Source organism: Balaenoptera musculus, chromosome 7 (assembly GCF_009873245.2).
Source record: "Balaenoptera musculus isolate JJ_BM4_2016_0621 chromosome 7, mBalMus1.pri.v3, whole genome shotgun sequence".
In the NCBI taxonomy this organism is placed as follows: Eukaryota; Metazoa; Chordata; class Mammalia; order Artiodactyla; family Balaenopteridae; genus Balaenoptera; species Balaenoptera musculus.
The window spans coordinates 80607172-80629686 of record NC_045791.1 but is presented as its reverse complement, the minus strand read 5'-3'; the positions used below and the strand labels follow the sequence as shown (position 1 = coordinate 80629686).

Here is a 22515-nt window from a genome sequence, read left to right as displayed (position 1 = left end):
ATACAAGACAATGATTCTGTAGAATGTACAAGAAATAGGTTTTGTTAGCAGAATCATTAACATTTTAATGATTTTTAATTAATAATAATTAAAGAAAGGCTTTTCTTCATTGATTGTCTTTTAGTTGAGAAAGATCTAATACCAACATACAAATTTTTAAATTAAATGTGCCACTTAGATCAAAATTACAAGACTCCCTTACTTTATATATTTACAAAACTACATTTCACTTCATTAAAATAATCTTCTCAAATTAAACTTAATCAGGCAACAAGACACATAGTTTTGGGGAATTTTCTCCTCTTATATTTGCAGTACTATTAATGACAATCACAATGATAAGAAGAAAGTAAAATAACATTTTGATGAAAAGAAAGTAACTTTTAAGTAGTTTGATCTAAGAATGTAAAAAAATCTTTAATAGAATGATAAGTAATTTAGAAAATAAGAACAGCATAAGCTCTTTGAAGGTAAGAATCACACTTTTCCACCATTAAATTTTTTATCACCTAGCACACTTCTCAGCATATAACAATTATTAATCAAAATTAATTCAATCAGTGGGTTAATGCCCCTCTAAAAGTGTTTATACTTCTACATAGGGCAACAAAACTCCACATGGGAAACATTTCTCAATCTAACCATATGATTTGTTGGAATTACCTTCCCAAGAGCAATCTACTTTTTAATGGTGCTTCATCTGCTTCCCTTTTTTAATGGTTACTTTTCTAGGGTCCATTTATTGGAGCGATAAAAGATAAGCCTCAGGCAAAGACACTTTGGCATGTTTGCTTTGCATTTTCATTTCCAGATGTATTTCCAAAACCATTATTTCCATTAATCTAGTTTCACTTTAACATCTGATTTATAAATATGGATTTTATACCGACAGTATAGTATGTAAAACTGATACATGATTTAAAAATATACATTAATCAAGATTTTGATCTTTTAGATAAAAATAGATGTTGAAATGGAACTCTTTTCATAACTATTGATCTATTTAATTTCTACACGTTCACATAAAGGTGTATTTAATAATTATGCAAAATTCTGAGTACTCAATTAGATTATTACTAAAGTAGATCCATAATTCAGCTGATGGAAAATGTATTTTACAAAGATATAAAATAGATAAAAAATACTTTTATTCAAAATCTATACACAATTCAAATTCTATGTGTTGTAGACTACATAAATCTTTCAATGAGGACCAAAAACTTATTTGGTAAGTATTACAAAACACTGATTTAGGCCTATGAAATGAAGCTACTTAGGTATTTTTTTTTCCAATCAATTTTTTTAAAAATGTGTGCACATAAGGTCATTTCATTTTTTTAAAATTCAGTAAAATTGTAAACTTAACAAATTACCTAAGTTGGAGGGCAGGCAAATTTAAAGGCACTTGAGTAAACCACAGAAAGTGAAACATACTCAAAGAGTAATGTCTAAGCAGAGTTCTCAAGTAATCATCACGTTAGCAGAGGACAGAAGGGAAATCTTTACCTGGGAAATATATTAATCAAGAAACTCTACTACTGAATGTAAAAATGCTTAAAATGTTTTAAATGTAAGTGAAATATCGAGATACAGACTTGCTGACGTTATTTGGGGAACCATTACACCTGAAACTAAATGTTGTTGCAATCACTTTAATTTCTTTTTTTTTAAGATTTTTTGATGTGGACCATTTTTTTAAAGTCTTTATTGAATTTGTCACAATACTGCTTCTGTTTTATCTTTTGTTTTTTGGCCAGGAGGCACATGGGATCTTAGTTCCCCGACCAGGGATCGAACCCACACCCCTGCACTGGAAGGCGAAGTCTTAACCACTGGACCACCAGGGATGTCCCAATCACTTTAATTTAATAAGACCTCTCTTGTTAAAATAATATCCTGAAAAAGAGTATAAGGACTAACAAAATCTTAAAATATTTATTAAAAAATAAGGTTCCTATGATCTGTAATAGATTTATTATAACCACTGATATTATGTTATTCAGTAATGTCTTCTCTTGAAATAACCCCTACAGGGGTCATATTTTAGATTTCTCAGAAAAGACCAATGATACCAATAAAAATTTATAATGCTTAAATATGAGTCTATGTAACAAAATAAATTTTCTAGAAGAATCACTAGATTACTTGGGAGTATAGCCACTAAGTTTTCTTAGGAACAGTGTTACATTTATATCTGAATATTCAGTAATTAATAAACCACTGGCAAATAAATTTATAGGAACTATAGGAAATTCATTGAGAATTAGCACATTTATATGGGGATATTTGTAGTTCCAAGTAAAAAAAAAAATGATGCTTTTACAAAAGTACAACTGACATACAATCATGCTGAATATTTGTTGAAATTAAAGTAAGTATATAGTTTGGGGAATTCCCTGGCAGTCCAGTGGTTAGGACTCAGTGCTTTCACTGCCTGGGCCCGGGTTTGATCCCTGGTCGGGGAACTAAGATTCCGCAAGCTGCGCAGCATGGGCAAATTAACAGAATAATAATAATAAAGTAAGTAGTTTTGTTGTTTGAGTCTATATTTCATTTTTTATAAATATTTTTATGTATTAAAAATTCAAGTATGTGGTCTAAAATCTAGATTTGGAAAAACAGAATAAAAGAACTTTCTTCTTCATATAGAGCTATAAACTGTTAAATGTGTGATTTCAATAATATCATAATATAAACATCACTCTTGAATACTAGCTTTATCCCCTTTCATTTACTGTAGTTTGAAAAATCAAATTTGTTTTTCAATTTGTTTATCCATGATGGAGACTTCTGATTCAGCTGGAATAAAGAACCAAAGGAATCCCCAACAGTACGGGAAACTAAATTCTTGATGCTAGGTTTTACCTCAGCTGGTTTGCCAACACCCACGACAATCAATTTGCCATCTTCTAATCCTACAAGAATATGGCTATATTCTTTGGTTACATAAACACAGTGGATAGGCGATCGCATGGCTAATGGGTTGATGCTGAGATTCAAACTAGAGGAGAAATAAAAAACACACACATAATTACATGGATATACAATGGATTCACAGAATTTTATACCTGGAAGATAACTTAATGATCATCTAATTCTGCATTCTAATTTTACAGATGTGGGAACTTAGGTTCAGAAAACCTGAGTGACACAAAAGCCCACATTTATAGCATTACTTAAAATACTTAATAGATTTTTTTTTCTATTTCCAACATCTGTTTGCCTTCTAACCATATATATGTGCTCTCACGAAATGATTTTCACCTTGTTGATGAATGAGCGAAAGTTGGATAAAAAGGGCAAAAGCTCAAAAAGTGTGTGTTGGTGGGGGATAAGGTAAATAAAATTGGTATATCTGCTTTGTCTTAAAAGATGTAATATAAAATATAAAATATTTTAAAATATAATATGATATAAAAATATAACACCTCATTATGAAAAATGCTCACAGCTTTTATGATTAGAGAATGAAGAATCTTAGGATGTACATACTACGGTCTAGACCAACCTGCTAAAAGATTCCATTAATTTTTTTCTAATTTGGGATTCTACTAACAATACCCTAAGATTAGGGTTGTAATACAAAATGTTGGAAAGACGTTACTGAAATGTGGACTCAATGCTCTACCACATGAGAAAGAATGACAAAAATGAGAAGGAAAATACAAAAACAGGGAAGCGATGTTGGTACAGAAGTGATTCTGATATGAATGTAATAAGAGAACACTCTGGATCAGGAAATGATTCAGAAAAAAAGGGCTTTGGGAGGGGCCAAGATACTTTGAGTAGTATAAATATGTCACAATAAGTTTTTTAAAAGAGAAGAAAAGAAAAGAATGTATTTGGGCATTCAGGGAATAACAGTGCTTTGTGTATGTAAGTTGGTAAACATGAAGAATACCAAACTTAAAAACATATCCATTTTTCAAACATCTTTTCCTTCACTGGGTGAAATAACAAAAGACTCCTCACCGATTTTAAACACAGACATACAAAATCATGAACAGATATGCTAGCCTTAAAAATACTTTATTTTAGCACAATTAAAAAAATTTTTTTAAACCTAACTTTAGTTTCTAAAAATTCAAACTCTAATTGTACAAATTTCCAAATCCATAATCCAGGCTTGGCATTATGAAAAAAATTTTTTCTGGCTATTTAAAAAACATTGTTTTAATTGTGATAAAATGTACACAACATAAAATTTTCTGCATTTTTAAAATGTACATCTATATTTCATTTACCAACCCAGAAATACTTCAGCTTCCCCAATTTTTTTCATAGTTGCCAAAAAAGACATGTTCATAATAAATGATAAACAAAAAGATTAGAAATCTTAGATTACAGATTTTACTCTCTCTGGGCTGAAAATACTACCATCTTTTCCTAAGTGATACTTTAATAATTCTTATTATTTACCTGTGGAGATCTCTTATGGACAGGAATCCTTGTAAGCTGCCTGTGACAATGTGCTCTCCAATTACACATATATCTGATACTTGTTCCTTCAGGACTTGAGACTGTAGATACTTGCCATTTACAGAAAACAAATGCAATGCATTCTTATCCTGCAAAGATTAGTTGAAGAAAATTTAATGATCTCAAATTAAAACTATGACTATCACAGAATGATGACTGGGTTTAAAATTTTGGAATAAACAAATGGTTATACTTAAAGAGAAAGTAGGTAGACAATATTGTTAAAGTGATTTCAATCAGATTGCTAAGTAAATAAATATTAAACAAGTACTCCTCTTCTTTAATAGAATTAAAAATCTCACCCCTCCAAAAGAATTAAAAATCTCATCCAACAAAACCCACATTCTTAAAACAAAACTAAAAAAGTTCTCTTAATTTTTTAAAAAGCTTTATCACCGAAAGGAAATAAATACATAAAATTCACAGTTAGTTTATTTATACCCTGTCTTGTGCAAAAAGAATTTAATTCAGTTGTAATTTCCACCTAAGCTTATGAAGTCTCACATAATCAGAAATTATTTTTGAAGTCATATAGGCCTATAGAAAGCCCTAAAACAAAATCAAACATGAGGCTAATATTATGATAGGGAATGAACAAATTGAATGATGACGGGAAAACATCCTTTTCAAAATATGGTGTTCTTTCCTTCTTCAGAATGCCTCCTCATATGTACACAATGTGGGAAGGAGAAGACAAGCTTATAGATAGTCTAGCCCTACTGCATGAAACTGTTATATACCTTGAGGGTGGTACTTTCTTCAATGCTGGAGTAGATGACAATATGTCCTTCCCAAGATATAGCCAAATTGGGAATGGTCAGGAGCAGAGAACTCTCACAAGGTGGTCGTAAAGTCCGCATATACTGACCTTTCTGAATGGTATGTATAATCACAGTGCCATCCTACACACAGAAAATATTAGAAAATGAGAAGAGAAAAGAAGAACAAAAAAAAGAAAAGAAACTGAGCAAGAGAAAGAAATATGGCAAAGGAACTAAGAAAAATGATTATTCTACCAAGGACACATGTACCTTAGGAAAAATTCCAATCTTGAAATTTCAAGTCTTAACTACTAAGACCAGTAAAATCCCCAAATAGAATCTAGTCTCTTTTTTTTCTGTATTTTTCTACTTTTGCAAAGTTCAAGACAAACACAGTATAAAATTTCTATGCTTTTACCAATTCTTCTAGAAAAAAATTAAATATAAATATTGCCTCTGAATTTATATAAAGAAATCAGTATTTTTAAAGGTGAAATCTTACCCTTGATCCTGACACTGCCATGTCTAGCTCAGTGCTGATGCCAACACTCAATACCTCATCAGTGTGTCCGTACAGAATCTGAAATGGTTTAGATGCTAGGCCCACAGGAACACCTCCCTAATATAAAAACAGAAAAGCAAAGGTAATTTTCTTGTACGCTATTTTCTTTAAAAAGGTTTACACTGTATTTAAATTGTCTAATCACAAACTGACATTGCAACTAGTTCTTACCACTAAGTCTATTCATACAAGTACTCATTCTTGGGTTTCTCCTTGGATTCTCAAATTATTCTCAATCTTTTCAAGCTCAAAAACTTAATCTGAAGAGTTTCAAAGTTGATTGCTTTGGATTAGTTTTAACAGGTATATTATTTGCCCTTTTCATCTACAGAATTATTCTTCCTTTACTTCAAAGAAACTTCTTCTATTACATCTCTGAATACTTTCTCTTTTTCATTTATTGGAATCCTTATTTCAAGGACATCAATTATCTTTATGCTGACATGTCTTTGATTTCTATAGCTATCATTCTTCTTCTAATTGCTTTAATCCTTTTGTTTTTTCATTTCTATTCACTTTGATTACTTTAAATCTTTCTTCCATGCTAATAATTTGATTTTCAGTCACATCAAATTTGTTCCTTGATGCTTCTGCATTGGGTTTATTTATAATTGTAATGGTATTGGTTTTAGTCTCAGCTTGATTCTTCTGCAATCTCCCTTTTCATCTTATTATGCTAGTTTATAATTTCATCTTCGAGGTCCTATTTTATTGAATTGATATTCTTATTATGTTCTTCTAATAGCACAATTTATTGCAGGGAATCTCTCTGCACTTGAGTTGTTTTCTTCATCTGTTTTTAGTGTGCTTTGTTTGATACAGTACTTTCTATGATATATAATGATAGAATGTTTGAGTAGTTTCCATGGTATTTGGTTTATGATTATCATAGATAAATGCCCAGACCTTCTATGAGCATTATACAATGTAAATGAATTCTCCCTGACACTCTATTACTTGGGTCACATTTGTCTTCCTCTAAGAGTATCAGTCTGAGTGCTTAGTCCATTCTATCTAATTTTTAAATAGTAAGTAATTCCTATATTATTTAATCAATTCAAGTTACAGAGGAAGATGAACTCTTCTCAAATTCATTTTATAAAGGTTGTATATCTTAATACTAAACATGCAAAGACAAAATAAAAACAGATTTATTTCACTTATAAGTAAAGAAATAACTAAAGTACTAGCAAATAAAATCCCGCAGTAAAATATAACTATACCTCATGAATTATATGGGTTTATTATAGAAATTCAAGGATGGTTCAAACCAAGGACACTTCTCAACATAATACATTACATTAAGAAAAAGTAAGAGTATAAATTAAGAAAGGAAGAGAAACTGGGAAAAATAGCTGTAAAGAACATTATTAGGACTATTGACAAAATTAGAACCTGGACTGTGGATTAGATAATGGTATTGTATAAATGTTAAGTATTTCAGTTTTGATAACTGCACTGTGGCTATGTATAAGAATGTCTTTGTTCTTAGAAAATACATACTGAAGTGTTTAGGGGTAAAGGAACATAGAGTCTCCAACTTTTAAAATATTCAGAAAAAAAAAGATACTGAGAAAAAGATTGGGAGAGAATGCTAAGACAAACGGCAAAAATGTGCTACCTTTGTATCTTCTCTGTAAATTGAAATTTTATTAAAACTAAAAGCCTACCAAAAAAAAAAAGAAGGAAGACAACTACTGAAATAAAATAAATTAAAAAAAATCTAGTGAAACCTAACAGCAAACAGTATACTAAATGGCACAATAGTGAAGGTATTTTCATCAAAATCAGACATAAGACACAGAGGCTCACTATAATTTTCTTGCTTTATTATATCTGCTAATAATGTAATAGGGTAAGAAAATGAAATAATGAGTATATTGGAAAAGATAAAGAAAATCACTATTATTTTCAGATCACATTAACGTATATCTACCTTGTTTTTGGAAAATCCAACAAATACTAATAATTATGAGAGCTAGATAAGAGGATTTGGTAAATTGATTAGATATAAGATAACTATAGAAATCAGTAGCTTTTTTTTTTTACTAGCAATAGTCAGTTACAAATAAAAATGATTTAAAAATCCCACTGAAACAGCCATAAAAATAGGATAATTAAAAGTAAATATAACAAAGTACAGGATCTAAATGGAAAAAAATTATTAAAAAATATTATCAAAGGACATTGAAAAAAGACCTGAAACAAATATGGAAAGACATTTCCTATTTTTGGATAGGAATAACTATAAACATGTCAATCCATACCAAATAAATATATAAATTAAATATGATTTCATTAAGACTAAAATGAAGTTTTCTGAGGAGGATATAGTTTAAATATTTTTAAAGTTCATACAGGGCTTCCCTGGTGGCACAGTGGTTGAGAATCTGCCTGCCAATGCAGGGGACACGGGTTCGAGCCCTGGTATGGGAAGATCCCACATGCCGCGGAGCTACTAGGCCCGTGAGCCACAATTACTGAGCCTGCGCGTCTGGAGCCTGTGCTCCGCAACAAGAGAAGCCGCGATAATGAGAGGCCCACGCACGGCGATGAAGAGTGGCCCCCACTTGCCGCAACTAGAGAAAGCCCTCGCACAGAAACGAAGACCCAACACAGCCATAAATAAAATAAAAAAAAAAAACCAAAAACGTAATAAAGTTCATACAGAAGAATAAATATTCATATAAGAATAGCTGTGGTTAATAAAGGAAACACAGTGAGAGGGGATTTGCCTCACCAAATATTAAACTACTAAAGTAAAAACATTTTGGTGTTGACACAGAAATAGATAAATGTAAAAGAATGGGCAATACAGAAAAAGATCCAATTTAGTGGGTAATTGTTTATGCTGGCATAAATGACTTTCTACGTAATTATATATCTAATATTAAATATTCTGTATTACAAAATATAGAAATGGATTAAAGATTGAAATTTTAAAAAATAACACAAGAAAAGTGTTACAAGAACTATTTTAGATAATATTTTTATAAACTTGCAGTGAGAAAAAGCCTGTTTACTTTTCTAAGCAAGGTAGAAAATCCAGAAGCCATAAAGAAAAAAGACACTTCCTTGCACCAACATTATCATGAGAGTACACAATAAGGTTGATGAAAATTCTAAATCTATAATTTCTAGTAGTTCCACCTGAAAGGAAAATAGGAATATTATTATGTTAACAAAGATAAGAAAAATAATTGTTTTCCTAGAAGAAGTTAATATGGAGCTGTCTTTGGAAGGTACTATGAGATAAGGTCATGAATCAGACAATAAACCTAGGGAAAAAAGTGGTGATTAAGACAGAACAGAATGAGGGGTAAAAGGAGGCAAAGGAACTCAAATAATCATTCAATGTAAGAGAAACATTCACTATTCTATTAGAACATCTCAATAGTATTCCCAGGGTGAATCTCTGATCTAAACCAAGAGTATTTAAATGTGTGACTACCTGTTGTGTTATCTGCCATACCATACACGTAGTATCTCTGGAACCAGAAATCAAATGTATTCCACAGTAATCTGTAGCTAAACAAGTCACAATATCTGTAAGAAAAAGGAATGTAAAAAAATGAAATGGCATAGTTTGGCTGGAACAGAATCATAAGGGCAATTTTAGGTCATGTTCAAACTATTACTAAATTAGTTGTTCTAGCAGGGAGAAATGTAGGAATGGCATTGGAAAAGCACTGGGAAAGGCTGACATAAAAAAGGAGCAGCACTAAAATCATGTAGGAGAGCTTTCTTTGAGGCCACCCTTCTTTGACGGTGAAGAGTAGACATGAGGCAAGGGAATGACTGTCAAAAATCTTGGCAGGAGATTAGGTAGCTTTTAAATGGATCCCCACTTAATTTTGATATGCTTCTCTGCTCCCTTACTCTCTCATCCCCATTCACCTTCTATTCCCCTTGGAACTGCAATCCTACAGAATATGTGTCCGTAGCCAAAATAGTACGTATCACATTGTAAATTCACAGTATGAAATACATTTTTCCTAAACTAAAAACCTGAGCTAAGTGACACCTTGGGAGTCACTGGCGCAGAATTAGTAACAGACTCCATTCTCCTTCCCTAATGGGTTTATTAGGAAAAAAATCTACTCAGTGTTTTATTCTTACATTGAGAAGACTGAGACACTAAGAACACCAGGTTAGGGACTTCCCTCGTGGTCCAGTGGTTAAGAATCCGCCTTCCAATGTTGGGGACGTGGGTTCGATCCCTGGTCGGGGAACTAGGATACCACATGCCGCGGGGCAACTAAGCCCATGCACAGCAACTAGAGAGCCCACACGCTCTGGAGCTTGCATGCCACAACTAGAGAGAAGCCTGCGCACCACAATGAAGAGTCTGCGTGCTGCAACGAAAGATCCCATGTGCTGCAACTAAGACCCAACACAGCCCAAAATAAATAGATAGACAGATAGATAGATAAAGGTCAAAAAAAAAAAAGGAAGCACCTGGTTAAACTATATTCAACAATTTTACCTCTCATGCTTTCCTACTAAATAAGTAATAGGACAGTTGATTTCTTATTCAACTATGACATTTTTTTTAACCATTTTTTCATAAAATTCTTATTTTGGCAACCAATTTTTTCAAAGACTTAGCCTAGCATCTTTCAGATACTATGAAGCTGTATTTAATTTATATGGTGCTTAGTATAACCAAAATACATTAGACACTCTTAAAGAGAGAATATAATATTCATAACACAACTCTATCAAAAAGTTCACTTAGCTTCAAAGGTAAAATTTATGCTTTTTATAAGGAGTATGTACTACTATTATGGTTAGGAAAAAAACAGAAAAAATTTTTTATGGGGAAAAAAAGTTAATGCTTACCCATATGTCTGATATTGTGTGAAACAATTTTGCCTTTTGTAAGTGACATCACTTGAATGCTATTATCCCAGTGTCCAGCACTAAAAAGCAACTTCGCATCATGTGATACTATAAATAGCTTAGAAGTGATCTCCAGCCCTGGAGCAAAAGGTCCATTCATACTACGCTGAGTTCTGTAAACACAATTAAATATTAGACTCTTCTTTAAAAGATCACTTAGACCGATATCAACTATTTTTTTAATCTCTCCAAAAAGAAATAAAAAGTGTTTTCAACTGTTCATTTTGAAATGTCTATTAATAAGTGATAAATACATTCATAAACTACATTAATCTTATATTATTCATTAAACAAAAATACATATGACAAAATAGTCTCAAGGGTTAAGTGTAAAGAAGTTGAGATTGGTGAAGGTGTGGAAAAGATTTAAATCTTGACTGTCAAAGCCAATTTAGTAAGACTGTCAATTCTGTAAACAGCCTCAAAGTAGACAAGATAAGGGTATGCCAGGATCAGGAAAGCTGGAAGTTGGAAAGTTTAATCTATTTGCTTTTCCTAGCAATAAGGTACTAGCTGTACCTGTTTTGCTTTAAATGTTCACTTACTTACTTTGGATTTGTCACAGTTTGATCCCTGATGAATGTAAAGTAATTAGAAATGTTTCTGTCATAAGGCAGCCATCCATGGGTTCCAATAACGTAATTCATGCTTACTGTTACCTGGAAAAGAAACACATGAAGACAAACATTAAATGAAAAATTAAAGAAAGTGACACAGAATAACCAAATGTTCACATGATGTTAGCATTTGTCACTTAGGGAATAGTGTGGGATTGTGTACTTAAAACATGAGACTCATTAAGAAAGTCTTAAAATAATTCAAATGGTTAAAAAGCTCATTGTTATCCTACTGCAAGAAAAGCTGCCCCAATGTATCTTTCTTTAGTATAAGATTATTTTCCTCAAAATTTCTCAAAGTTTACTAGCATCTATTAGTTGGCAGTCAGAAGAAATTAAGGATCAAGTCTTACCATAAAAATAAGTTACCTATCATCTAGAACATAAATCATAAGTAGATCTTATGAAGAATTATTAAGAAGGTCTCCTTTTATTAGGGACAGTAATAGTGAGTATTTGCATTAAAAAATGGAGGGCTTTATTCTCCCCTGATAAAAGTAACAGACTACCAAAAAAAAATTCAGATAACTTAAAAATATACAGGTATTAAAACTGAAAAATCACAAGAATTCTGCCACTCAAAAGTACTTCTATTTTTATATATCTTTCTAGATGTTTTTTCTAAGCAAACACAGAATATGGATAATTAGAAAAATAGGTTTAACTCTGGAATCTCTACTATTCACTGTGCTATGCTCAATTTTTATCATTTCTAAGTGACAGAATTAGAATAAGACAGACCTAGGTTTGGTCCATTTGCCAGGGTCCCTTGCTTGCTAGCTCTGTGACTTTGAGCAAGTTACTTCTGAGTTTTAATTCCTCATCTGTAGAAGGGAAATAATAATTGTGCCTATCTCACAGGATTGTTAGGTGGATTAAATGACGAAATTCATGTACTCACTAATATGTCCTGCATGTGGACGGAGCTTTATCAATTCTGTATTATATCTCATTTTCATTATTCTCACTGCTTATGATAAATTTTAACATCTAGTAAGAGGTTACATCACAATTTTCTCGTACAAAATTTCCTGGTATTTTCACATAGTTATTATTCCAAATAAATTTTAGAATTACAGAACTAGGACTTCCCTGGTGGCGCAGTGGTTAAGAATCCACTTGCCAATGAAGGGGACACGGGTTCGAGCCCTGGTCCAGGAAGATCCCACATGCCGTGGAGCAACTAAGCCCGTGCATCACAACTACTGAGCCCACGTGCCACAACTACTGAAGCCAGCGCACACAGAGCCCATGCTCCGCAACAAGAGAAGCCACCGCAATGAGAAGCCTGCGCACTGCAACGAAGAGTAGCCCCCGCTCACCGCAACTAGAGAAAGCCCACGCACAGCAATCAAGACCCAATGCAGCCATAAATAAATAAATTTATTTAAAAAAAAAAAAGAATTACAGAACTACTTAAAAGCTCTGTAAATAAAAGATACATTTTTATACTTGGTCAAATTAATTCTATTAATTCTATTTAAAAATTTTCTCTCTTTTTTTTTTTTGGCCGTGCTGTGCAGCATGTGGGATCTTCGTTCCCCCACCAGGCTACCAGGGATCGAACTCAGGCCCCCTGCAGTGGAAGTGTGGAGCCCTAACCACTGGACCTCCAGGGAATTCCCTTACCTATGCTTTTAAAAAAGACTTTAAAAATTTTTTTATTTTCTCAATTTTTTTCATAAGTTGTAATGGATATAGACATGGCAGTGTGAAAAGGTATAAATCAACTTACCAGTAACTCAGGACTGCCTTGTGAAATAAAAGAACGAGACTGATTTTTGGGGACAATGGCCTTTATTAGTGGAATACCATCACTAATTCCCTATAAAATAAAGGACAGAGGTTTAGTGGCTGGTTCTACTATCTTTATTAGGTACAATTATTGAAAACTTCTATTTCTTTAAAGATAAACCCTGTGATATAGCCTTTTACTCTATCAAAACATATCATCACTTAATTTAAAATATAGCAAAGGAATTATATAGCATGTTTGAATGGCAGACTTGAAAGTTCTGAAACCCATCACCTCTTGTATTCCACTATGCTGCTGTTAAACAAGGATGTAGATTTCAAGGAGTGTCAACCATTTAAAACAGCCAGTGATTTAAAACCTTTCCTTTTCCCATGCCGTACTGACATGAATATAAAGTAGAAAATACAGACCATATAAGAAAACATTTCTCAAATAAGTGAAATGGGAAAACTAGTTATATTTTATGGAATTTTCCTTTTGGGTTTAACTTTCAAAAAATAGATCTATTCCATTACCTGATGCCCTTCCTGAAAGCTACAACAAAGGACCAGAAAATAAAGACAGTCCTCAGAAAACATCCACCATTATCTTATTACAGTGTGAAAGAGAAAAACGATTTGAAATAAGTTTTTTGATGTGACAATAGTTCATAAATTATACCTAACATTTATTAGATAAATTACAACCTAACATTAGTGGGTACATACGACATGCCAAGTGCTTTTCTAATAGCTTTATATGAACTAAATAATGATGTATAACCACATGAAGTTAATGCATATCTTTTCTCTTCATACTGTGAATTAATCAAGAGAAGACAACTGACATTTAAACAAGCATAAATGGAAATAGTATCTGAAGAAATCCATTTAATAAGCCCCTTGCTTTCACTGCTACGTCAATTTTCTTCACCATTTTAATACCTAGGAATCCGAGAACTAAAAGAGGCCTTCTCTTTTCATATGAATGAGTGGGAAACACCTTCTTGTATGATGATGAAAAGGGATTAACAATTATTGGTACCCAAGGATATCTATTGTGTTCTTTATCCTGCTCCAGACACTGGCCCTGAGGAAAGCTACCCTGTGACTTGGGGTGGGTGCAGAGAGGGGCAAATGCCACTGCATCTGCAGACAGAACTCAGAATGTATTGTACTATAAAAAACAATGCCACAAATGATTAGACATGATGAAAATACTTTTATCAGCATTACATAATAAATATCTTATTACATGTCCATCTGTTTAGGGGTCAAATAGGGTTTTGTGCCCTATGTGTAGCAAAAAGTTAACATAGCAGGACTGAGACTGCTCTCCTTAGAAAGGCTGCTTGCAAGGTTGGCCATTGGCTGGCATCAGGGAACTTGGCAGGCAAAGACTTCCTTACACTGATATAAAACTTGTCTTCAATAATACATGTGGCTCACTATGCCTAGACTATTTGTGCAAACAATCGTCTGAATACAGGCTTTTCTTTTGGGAGTCTAGAATTTTGGAATGTGCTAGGCAGAGCTGAGTCTCTAATGAGCTTCCCTGGGAGACAAAATCATGTTGTCACATTTCATTACTGGAAGAATTAAGCACCTTCAAATGATATGTAGGTACAAAGTTCAAAATATTTACGATCTGGCCCTTTAAGAAAACATTTACCACCCATTTGCTGTATGGCATGAGAGTTATTCCTTGTTCTATGCACATCTCCAATCTATTCTCAGTAACTTTTTATCATTTTGTATTCTTCCAAAAGAGTTAATATTATCTGTCCTAACCAAACATATAGGTATTAATGCATTTCATATTCACATTCTGAACTATTCAAAGAACAGCTGACCCTTGAACAACATGGGGGTTTGGGACACCAACCCTCCATGCATTATTATATAATTTATAGTCAGCCCTCTGTATCTGCGCTTCCTCCTTATCTGCAGTTCTGCACCCACAAATTCAACCAATCCCAGATTATGTAGTACTGTAGTATTTACTATTGAAAAAAAATCCATGTATAAGTGGACCCACACTGTTTAAACCTGTGTTGTTCAAGAATCAACTGTAATTCAATATGTATATTTAAACATGTGAATTTGAAGGTATTCTTTCAAGAACAGCATTAACTATCTATCTTGCTCCACCTGACTATTCCTTCTGACATCATCAATTAACAATCTGACTCATGGGCCAAATTTTATATATGAGTAGACATTGTAATTAAAAGTTATTTTAGACTTCCTCTACATATCATCTCAACTGACACAAAAAGCAATTTAAATCAAATTATTCTTCCTCTTTATGTTTCCTTCAGGAGAACGTGAAGCTGGAAGAAAGAAAGCCAAAACAAACATTACAGTAGCAAACAAAAGCTTTCAACAAGGTTGTTTTAAAAAATCTAAGAACATATTACTGAAGTATTATTTACTATTTTGGATTAAGTATTAAAATCCACCCTCTCCATTAAAGAACAAAAGGAACAATGAAGTGTACAGAATTCACAGAGAAAATCCTTTGATATTATCAAGTTGGATATTACCTCTATAAAGAATGACTTGAGTTCAGGGAGGTGTTGAAATAAGTTAAAGGTTGAAGTGTCTGTTTTGGTTTGCTTCTGCACTGCTTCCTCTGCTGATAATCTAGAAGGGTGTGGTTCCTTCAAAAAAAAATTAAGAAAAAAATAATTCCATAATTACATTAAAACATCTCTCACTATATTCCTTCATACATACCGGACTCTAGCTATGATGGATTACATATCATGTACTATTGACAACTCCTGGCTTTTGCTCAATTTCCTTGGCAGAGTTCAGGCCCTCTTCATTCCTAGAGAAACCCTACTTCTACTTTAAAGTTTTTCGTACTGATCTCTCTCTTGAATTTCTAAGTCAGAATTAACTATTCTATTATTTTTCTCAGCACACTACATTATTTAGTATTTTATTTAGTACTTATTTCTTTCTTTTTTGGATTACATATAGTTGGTTATGGTCTTTCCCAACTAGACAATAGGTACCTTAAAGTCAGAAAATAAGTCATATTCATTTTTGGATTTTCAACACATAGAAAAGTATCATAAATATGGTACATGCTTATGTATATGTTTGGTCAAATTAAATACATTATTCAAAAGTCAAAATTTATAATATGGGTGAATCTTTAATTCCTGAAATAAGATTTGAATGTCAATATTCTCAGAATCAAATTATAGATATTACTGCATTGCTTTTCAAATAAGTTATTATTATTCCTTACTTTTAATGTCAGAAACAAAAGATATTATCACCTTTTTAAATGAGAAGAAAATTACAAGTCAAATTAATATTCCAATGCCACAGTTAAAATTCAGAATAGAAATCCAGCTAAAGAGGATTCTAACTCCATTGCAAAATATTAGATTATAGGAAACAGATTTGACAGCTCTAATTCAATATTTACCTCTGAATTATCCATGTGAATATTATTCACTTTATTTGAAATCAAAAGCTGATTTTTATGTCATTTTTTTATCATAAAAACTAATTAGCACTGCCCTTGTAAAAAAAAAAGTAAAGCTGCTGCAAAAATATTATAGAATCTATTTCAAAGTCCAATGAAGTGTTCTGTTTTATTCTGTTACTTTTGCCTTCTGACTATCATCAGGTAAGGAATAAAGATTAATTTCAAATATGAATATTCTGCAAAAATCAATGTTGGAGGATTCGAACAAACTGTTGCTAAGGAATAGTAACAATTATAAATCTTGGTCTGATAACTGAATTAACAGAAGTTCACCTATAAGCCGGAGTTTAGATATACTGTTGCTGTTATAGCTGTGGAGATTTCAATTCAACAAATACTTACTGCCCACAAACTATATGCAAGAAAGATACAAAAATGATTTTTAAAAAGTTGCCATCTTTAACATATTATAATATAGTGAGGCAAATGGATAAATGTACAACTAACTAAGGTGGAAAGTGTCATAATTAGGATATAAATAACAGCCCATTAGAATGGAAAAATGATCTACAAGTTCAACAAGGGGGCTTACAGCTATTAATTCAGAGGAAACATGGCATGGAAGAAAGGATTTGGAGTTAGACGATCATGCATCCAAATTCTGTCCCAGTCACATTCTAGTTGTGTAAAGTTGGAAAAAAGTATTTGATTTTTCTAAGGTGTTATAGGCTAGGTATTAATTTCTATGAAATACAGCTTCATCATGTATAAAATAAGGATAATTGAATATTTACTGTGAAGGTTAGGTAAATCACTTAGCACAGTGCTTGCAGAGGAAAGTATTAACTTAATAAATGGTATATTATTATGTATTCCTCATTTCCAAATTCATATACTAACAAAGATCAAGACGTCTTTGCAAACTAATATTGGATTAATGTCTATGAATCCAAAGCTGTATGCAATCAGGAAGACAATAATTTAACTTCAGATACTAGGATGGGAAAAGAAATACAGTAATATTTATACTTCGATTTTATATATTTTGCAATTTGATTTTTAGGACTGGGTTTGGGCTCTGGATGGTAAGAACACTTTGGGGGCAGATGTCAGCTACTAGAAGTCTTATACATGCAATGAGTCCCAGTATTAGAACAGCTTTAATGGTATAACCTAAGTGGTATTCAGTTAGAGCTCCTTCTCCATTTAATAAAGGAGGGAGTAATAGCTCACCTGACAGGGGCCTTCAACCTCACCTTTTCCTTTCCCAGAAACAACAAAATAAATGTGATTGGCTTTCTGAGTAAATATAAATCCTTTGTGACTTAAGACGAATTGACTGAATATGTGGATTTTGATGGCAATATTTTGTCATTCAAAATAGGAACAATCATTTAAATCTATTTATTTTTAAAGTGACAGTATAATTTTTTCCAAATTCTAGATTATTCTGAAATAAGGTTTTAAATCATTAAAAACCTTGAAAATACTGGTAGTACTATTCCTTAGCAATTAAATTCTGGACTTAGGTAATCAATAAATTTTATGCTTTACCTTTAACAGTTGACAAGGTGTTTGCCCAAAATTGTTAATCATCCCTTCTAAGGCTTTTCTTTCCTTCTCATCTGTTAAGGCATCCAGATCCACAGCTCCTGAAACCAAGAGAAGTAGTCAATTCACTATAGAGTGAAAACAAATCAGCAAGCCACACAACTGTTTAACATATCAGAGACTGATTAGTATATTTTCAACAAAATATTATTCCATTCATCAATTTATAAAAATACTGTAAAGAGATAATTTTTAAAAAAATCAGTAAAGCTTCAGATATTAAATATGTACAAAAATAAATTCCACCCACTGTTTAGAACTAAAATATTTTAAACAAAAGTTAACTGGTAGTCTATGAAAGTTTCTCTTATAAAAATGCACACAATACTCATAGTACACCTGATTGCTTTCTTCACGATAGTTAAGCTGAAACAAGTGTAATAACCACACAAAAATACTGCTATAAATTAGTTTATCTAACAAAAGTTGGGCAAGGTGATATTCTGGCTAACTGAATATACCAGCCATACTTAATCCCTATTGTTATATAGCTAGTAATTGACCAAACTAGGTAAAGTCTGATTTCAAAGTCTATGCTCCTAACCACCATGCTATACTACCCTCCTACAAAACTGTTATCAAATGAATACAGCAAGGTAAAAACATGCTTGTCTATTTACCAAAAGTCATGTGGGTTCTGCTCAAATTCATAAAACTTCACACTATTCATAATCTTTAGAACTATTAGCTCTATGGAAGGATTAGGAAAGAACACCTTCTTAAGCCTTTCAAAGCCTTCAGAAAATGTTCTTGATCCAGAGCTAAACATTAGAATAATGTCATCTTATTAACACTGGAAGAATTTGTTATTTTAATTCTAAGAAGTCTTATTTAATGTCTGCTAACAATTTAATACAGAATATTCAGACCCAACTGAATAGGACACATATGGCCAGAGATCAAAATCTTTTATGCCACCAATAATTGACATTTTAACTACTATTTTTTTAAAAAGCAGCAGCCTTTCAAATAGAAAAGATCACTAAAACTATTTTTTAAATGTAGTCTTTCTTGTGTTAAATACTTATGCCCAAAATACCATGTATAAACACATATTAAATAATATTTTCTATTAACAAAATGTAAGAGAAAAAGTATAGGCTTATACCTTCATAACTACAGTAATAGAAAACATTGAGTGCCTCCACTGCAGCTGGCCCCCTCTGTTTATAGCCAAAAATCAGATCTACCCATTCATGAAGATGAGCAGAAACATATTCAGACTCCTAGAAAAAAAACAAATTTAGCAATTAATATAGAGATACCTTCCAACTACAACGTAATGATAGGCCCTTTAAAAAAATAAGAGCATTTTAAGCATTTCCACACACAAATCTTATCACTGTAAATAAAATTATCTCAAAATCATGTTAAACATTGATCCAATTTGACTATATTCTATCTAGTAAAATGTAGACATATTTATTAATATTTACTACATATACATCTCCTAACTAATGGGTGAAGAAAATAACAAATATTCTTATAGCCCAAATATGAACAACAAAAAAATTAATGATAGCTGTGGAATACATCTTTGTTGTGAAAATTCCACTGAAATAGTCCAGAAATTCAATTCAAGGAAACAAGGAAACCGCAGTGGGGTGGATTAAAGATAGCTGAAAAATCACTCCCTCCACACTCCCCCAACACCGCCAACTAAGAGGTGAACTTGGTGGCAGGCAGAGGCTTAAAGAACCCGAAGCCTGTTAGTGAGGAGTTGAAAGACCATAAGAAAATTGTTATTGGAGACAGGAGAAAAGGGAACTCATGTTTTCGTTACATGAAAGATAGAAAGGGTACCTAATGAACTCTTGGATCTGGGGACAGAGATTTCCAGACAGAATGTTTTTAAATGCTAATTGGCTTCTTTTAGCTGCCTGTGATTATGTGTGGGAGGAGCAAGGATGAGTTTTAAAAATGAACTGTTTGGTTTTAAGCATAATTTTAAAAATATATAAAGGAGCTGGGTCTTGCTGGGTACGAAAATTATTTCTCATTTCCAGGATCACTAGAAAGCAGACTCTCAAAGCGAGAAATGGCCTAAGTTAATGCTTAAATCAGAATGTTTCCAGTAAAATATGGCCTTGGGGAAAAGTTTAGATCAGGAGTGTGGCTAAAAAACAATCTGCTGAGATCTCAAAGATTTTAGGTTGTGTGTCACAGACCCACTCAACTAGACAATAGAGCATCTTAACCTTAAGAACATTTTCCCATTGTAGCCTCCCACTCAGCCCAAAGGAGATAATGACTATCTCATAAAGTAATGTGGAATGGTTTTTGCCCAACAGAGTTGATGCATAAGAAACCCATAACATTTTAAAAGAAACTGCATTAATTCAAGCTGAAAAAGTTAAAAACTGTTCAAAAAATAAAAGAGAATTTGGCTTCCAGCTTATCACGGTTAGGAAAGAGGCTTGCAAAGATACTCCTGTAAACAATGTTTTTTGTTTTAGTTTTTATGGAAAAGAATGACTCAGAGTGAAAAGCCAAGAGCCCAGGGTAGAACAAAAAGATCCATGGAGAACCAATATCAGGGAATAGCACTGGGCCCTAGTAAAGTAACTGAGAGCATGCCCCTGCTGGAATTCTGAATTGTTATAAACAAGAGGCTAGATGCCTCTGTTTTCTCGCTTCCTTTTTAACGTTAGTGTCTATTATAGTTTTCCTGTCCTTGTTACACCACTGTTACATGGGGGGCAGATAACTTGTCTCCTTACTTCAGTCTTCAGATCCAAGAGGAGATACTGTAGTAGTTTCATCCACACATGGATTTGATTTAGATGACTAATAAGATTCTGGACTTCAGGCCTCATGCCTTTATGCAAGGATCAGCAAACTACTGTTTGTGGGCCAAACCTTACTAGCAGCCAGATTTGTAGATTAGCAGAACACAGCCATACCCCCATTTTCTTTTTTTTTTTTTTTAATATTTTATTTTTCTGGATTGTGTGGTGTTTGTGGTAGTTGTCAGCATTTTTTTAAAAATTTTATTTATTTATTCATTTATTTATGGCTGTGTTGGGTCTTCGTTTCTGTGCGAGGGCTTTCTCTAGTTGCAGCAAGTGGGGGCCACTCTTCATCGCGGTGCGTAGGCCTCTCATTATCGCAGCCTCTCTTGTTGCGGAGCACAGGCTCTAGACGCGCAGGCTCAGTAATTGTGGCTCACGGGCCTAGTTCCTCCGCGGCATGTGGGATCTTCCCAGACTGGGGCTCGAACCCGTGTCCCCTCCGTTGGCAGGCAGATTCTCAACCACTGCGCCACCAGGGAAGCGCCCCCCCCATTTTCTTTTGCACTACAATGGCAGAATTTCAACACAGACTAAGTTTACAGCCAATGAAAATATTTACTAGCTGGTCCTTTACGGAAAAAGTCTGCAGAACCCTGCCTTAATGAGCTGAGACTTTGGGAAGGTCTTGAGAGGAAGTATGTACATTTTGCATGTAGAAGGAATGTAAACACTTCATGGCCAGAGGGCAGCCTGTGTATGGTGGATTAAAGATAGTTGCAAATTCTTTCTCACTCCAACCATTAAGAGATGGAGTTTACTTTCTTTCCTCTGGAATCTGCACTGATCCTGTTACTATTTAACCATGACAAGAAGGCAGAAGTGATACTGTGACAGTTCACAGCCTCAGGCCTTAAGAAAGTGTAGAAGCTTCCATTTTTGCATTCTTGGGGGGCCTTGAGCTGCCAGGTAAGAAGTCTGGCTAATCAGTTAGAGAGACCACATGAAGAGGAGATATCCTGAGACTACAGGGAGAGGGAGAACAGTCAGCATCCCAGTGTCTCAATGCAGCCTCCAGATGACTCCAACCTCAGCTGCCATATGACTGCAAGGGGATGAGAACCTTAAGCAAGACCAGAAGAATTGCCTAGTTGAGGCAAGTCACCTCACATAAGCGTGAGAAATAATAAAATGGCTATAGTTTTAAGCCACTAAATTTTGGGATAGTTTGTTACACGGCAATACGTAACTGAAACACAAACTTCAACCTCTTATTAATGAGGAGTATGTCTTCCTAAAATCCTGGACCCCTGCTTACTGTCATAGATAACACAGAAGGAAGCGTCTGAGAAATTCCTGCCTAGTTAAAAAGTAACGGATTATTTTTCAGAGTTGTTTTATTTTTTCCCAATTCCTTATTCATGCATGGGGTTACTGCTTACAAATGTTATAATGTAATCCTGCATTTTGTAAACTTGACTAACTATGTACTAATGACAAGGAATGTTTCCAAGTACTGGCCTATTTAGTTTCAGAATCTGTAACATTTCAGTTTAGATAGAAAGCTAAGTGGGCTCTTGTGGGGGGAAAAAGCATAATCTGCAAGATAATAACACAATAGCAACATTAAACTAACTCTCACTAGTCCTTCAATTCCAAAATGGAAATATAG

The 22515-nt window shown here is 33.3% G+C and overlaps 1 protein-coding gene across 1 annotated transcript in view; it reads right to left on the bottom strand.

The window, feature by feature from the left end:
- The window catches only part of NBEAL1 (neurobeachin like 1), a 165804-nt gene that overhangs the window by 5788 nt on the left and 137501 nt on the right, over window positions 1–22515 (bottom strand). Inside the window, 11 exon segments of the mRNA XM_036857714.1 lie at window positions 2866–3001; window positions 4420–4568; window positions 5220–5381; window positions 5743–5859; window positions 9254–9348; window positions 10645–10817; window positions 11254–11363; window positions 13057–13146; window positions 15602–15718; window positions 18058–18155; window positions 19223–19340. Of these exon segments, the coding sequence (XP_036713609.1) occupies window positions 2866–3001; window positions 4420–4568; window positions 5220–5381; window positions 5743–5859; window positions 9254–9348; window positions 10645–10817; window positions 11254–11363; window positions 13057–13146; window positions 15602–15718; window positions 18058–18155; window positions 19223–19340 (1365 nt within the window).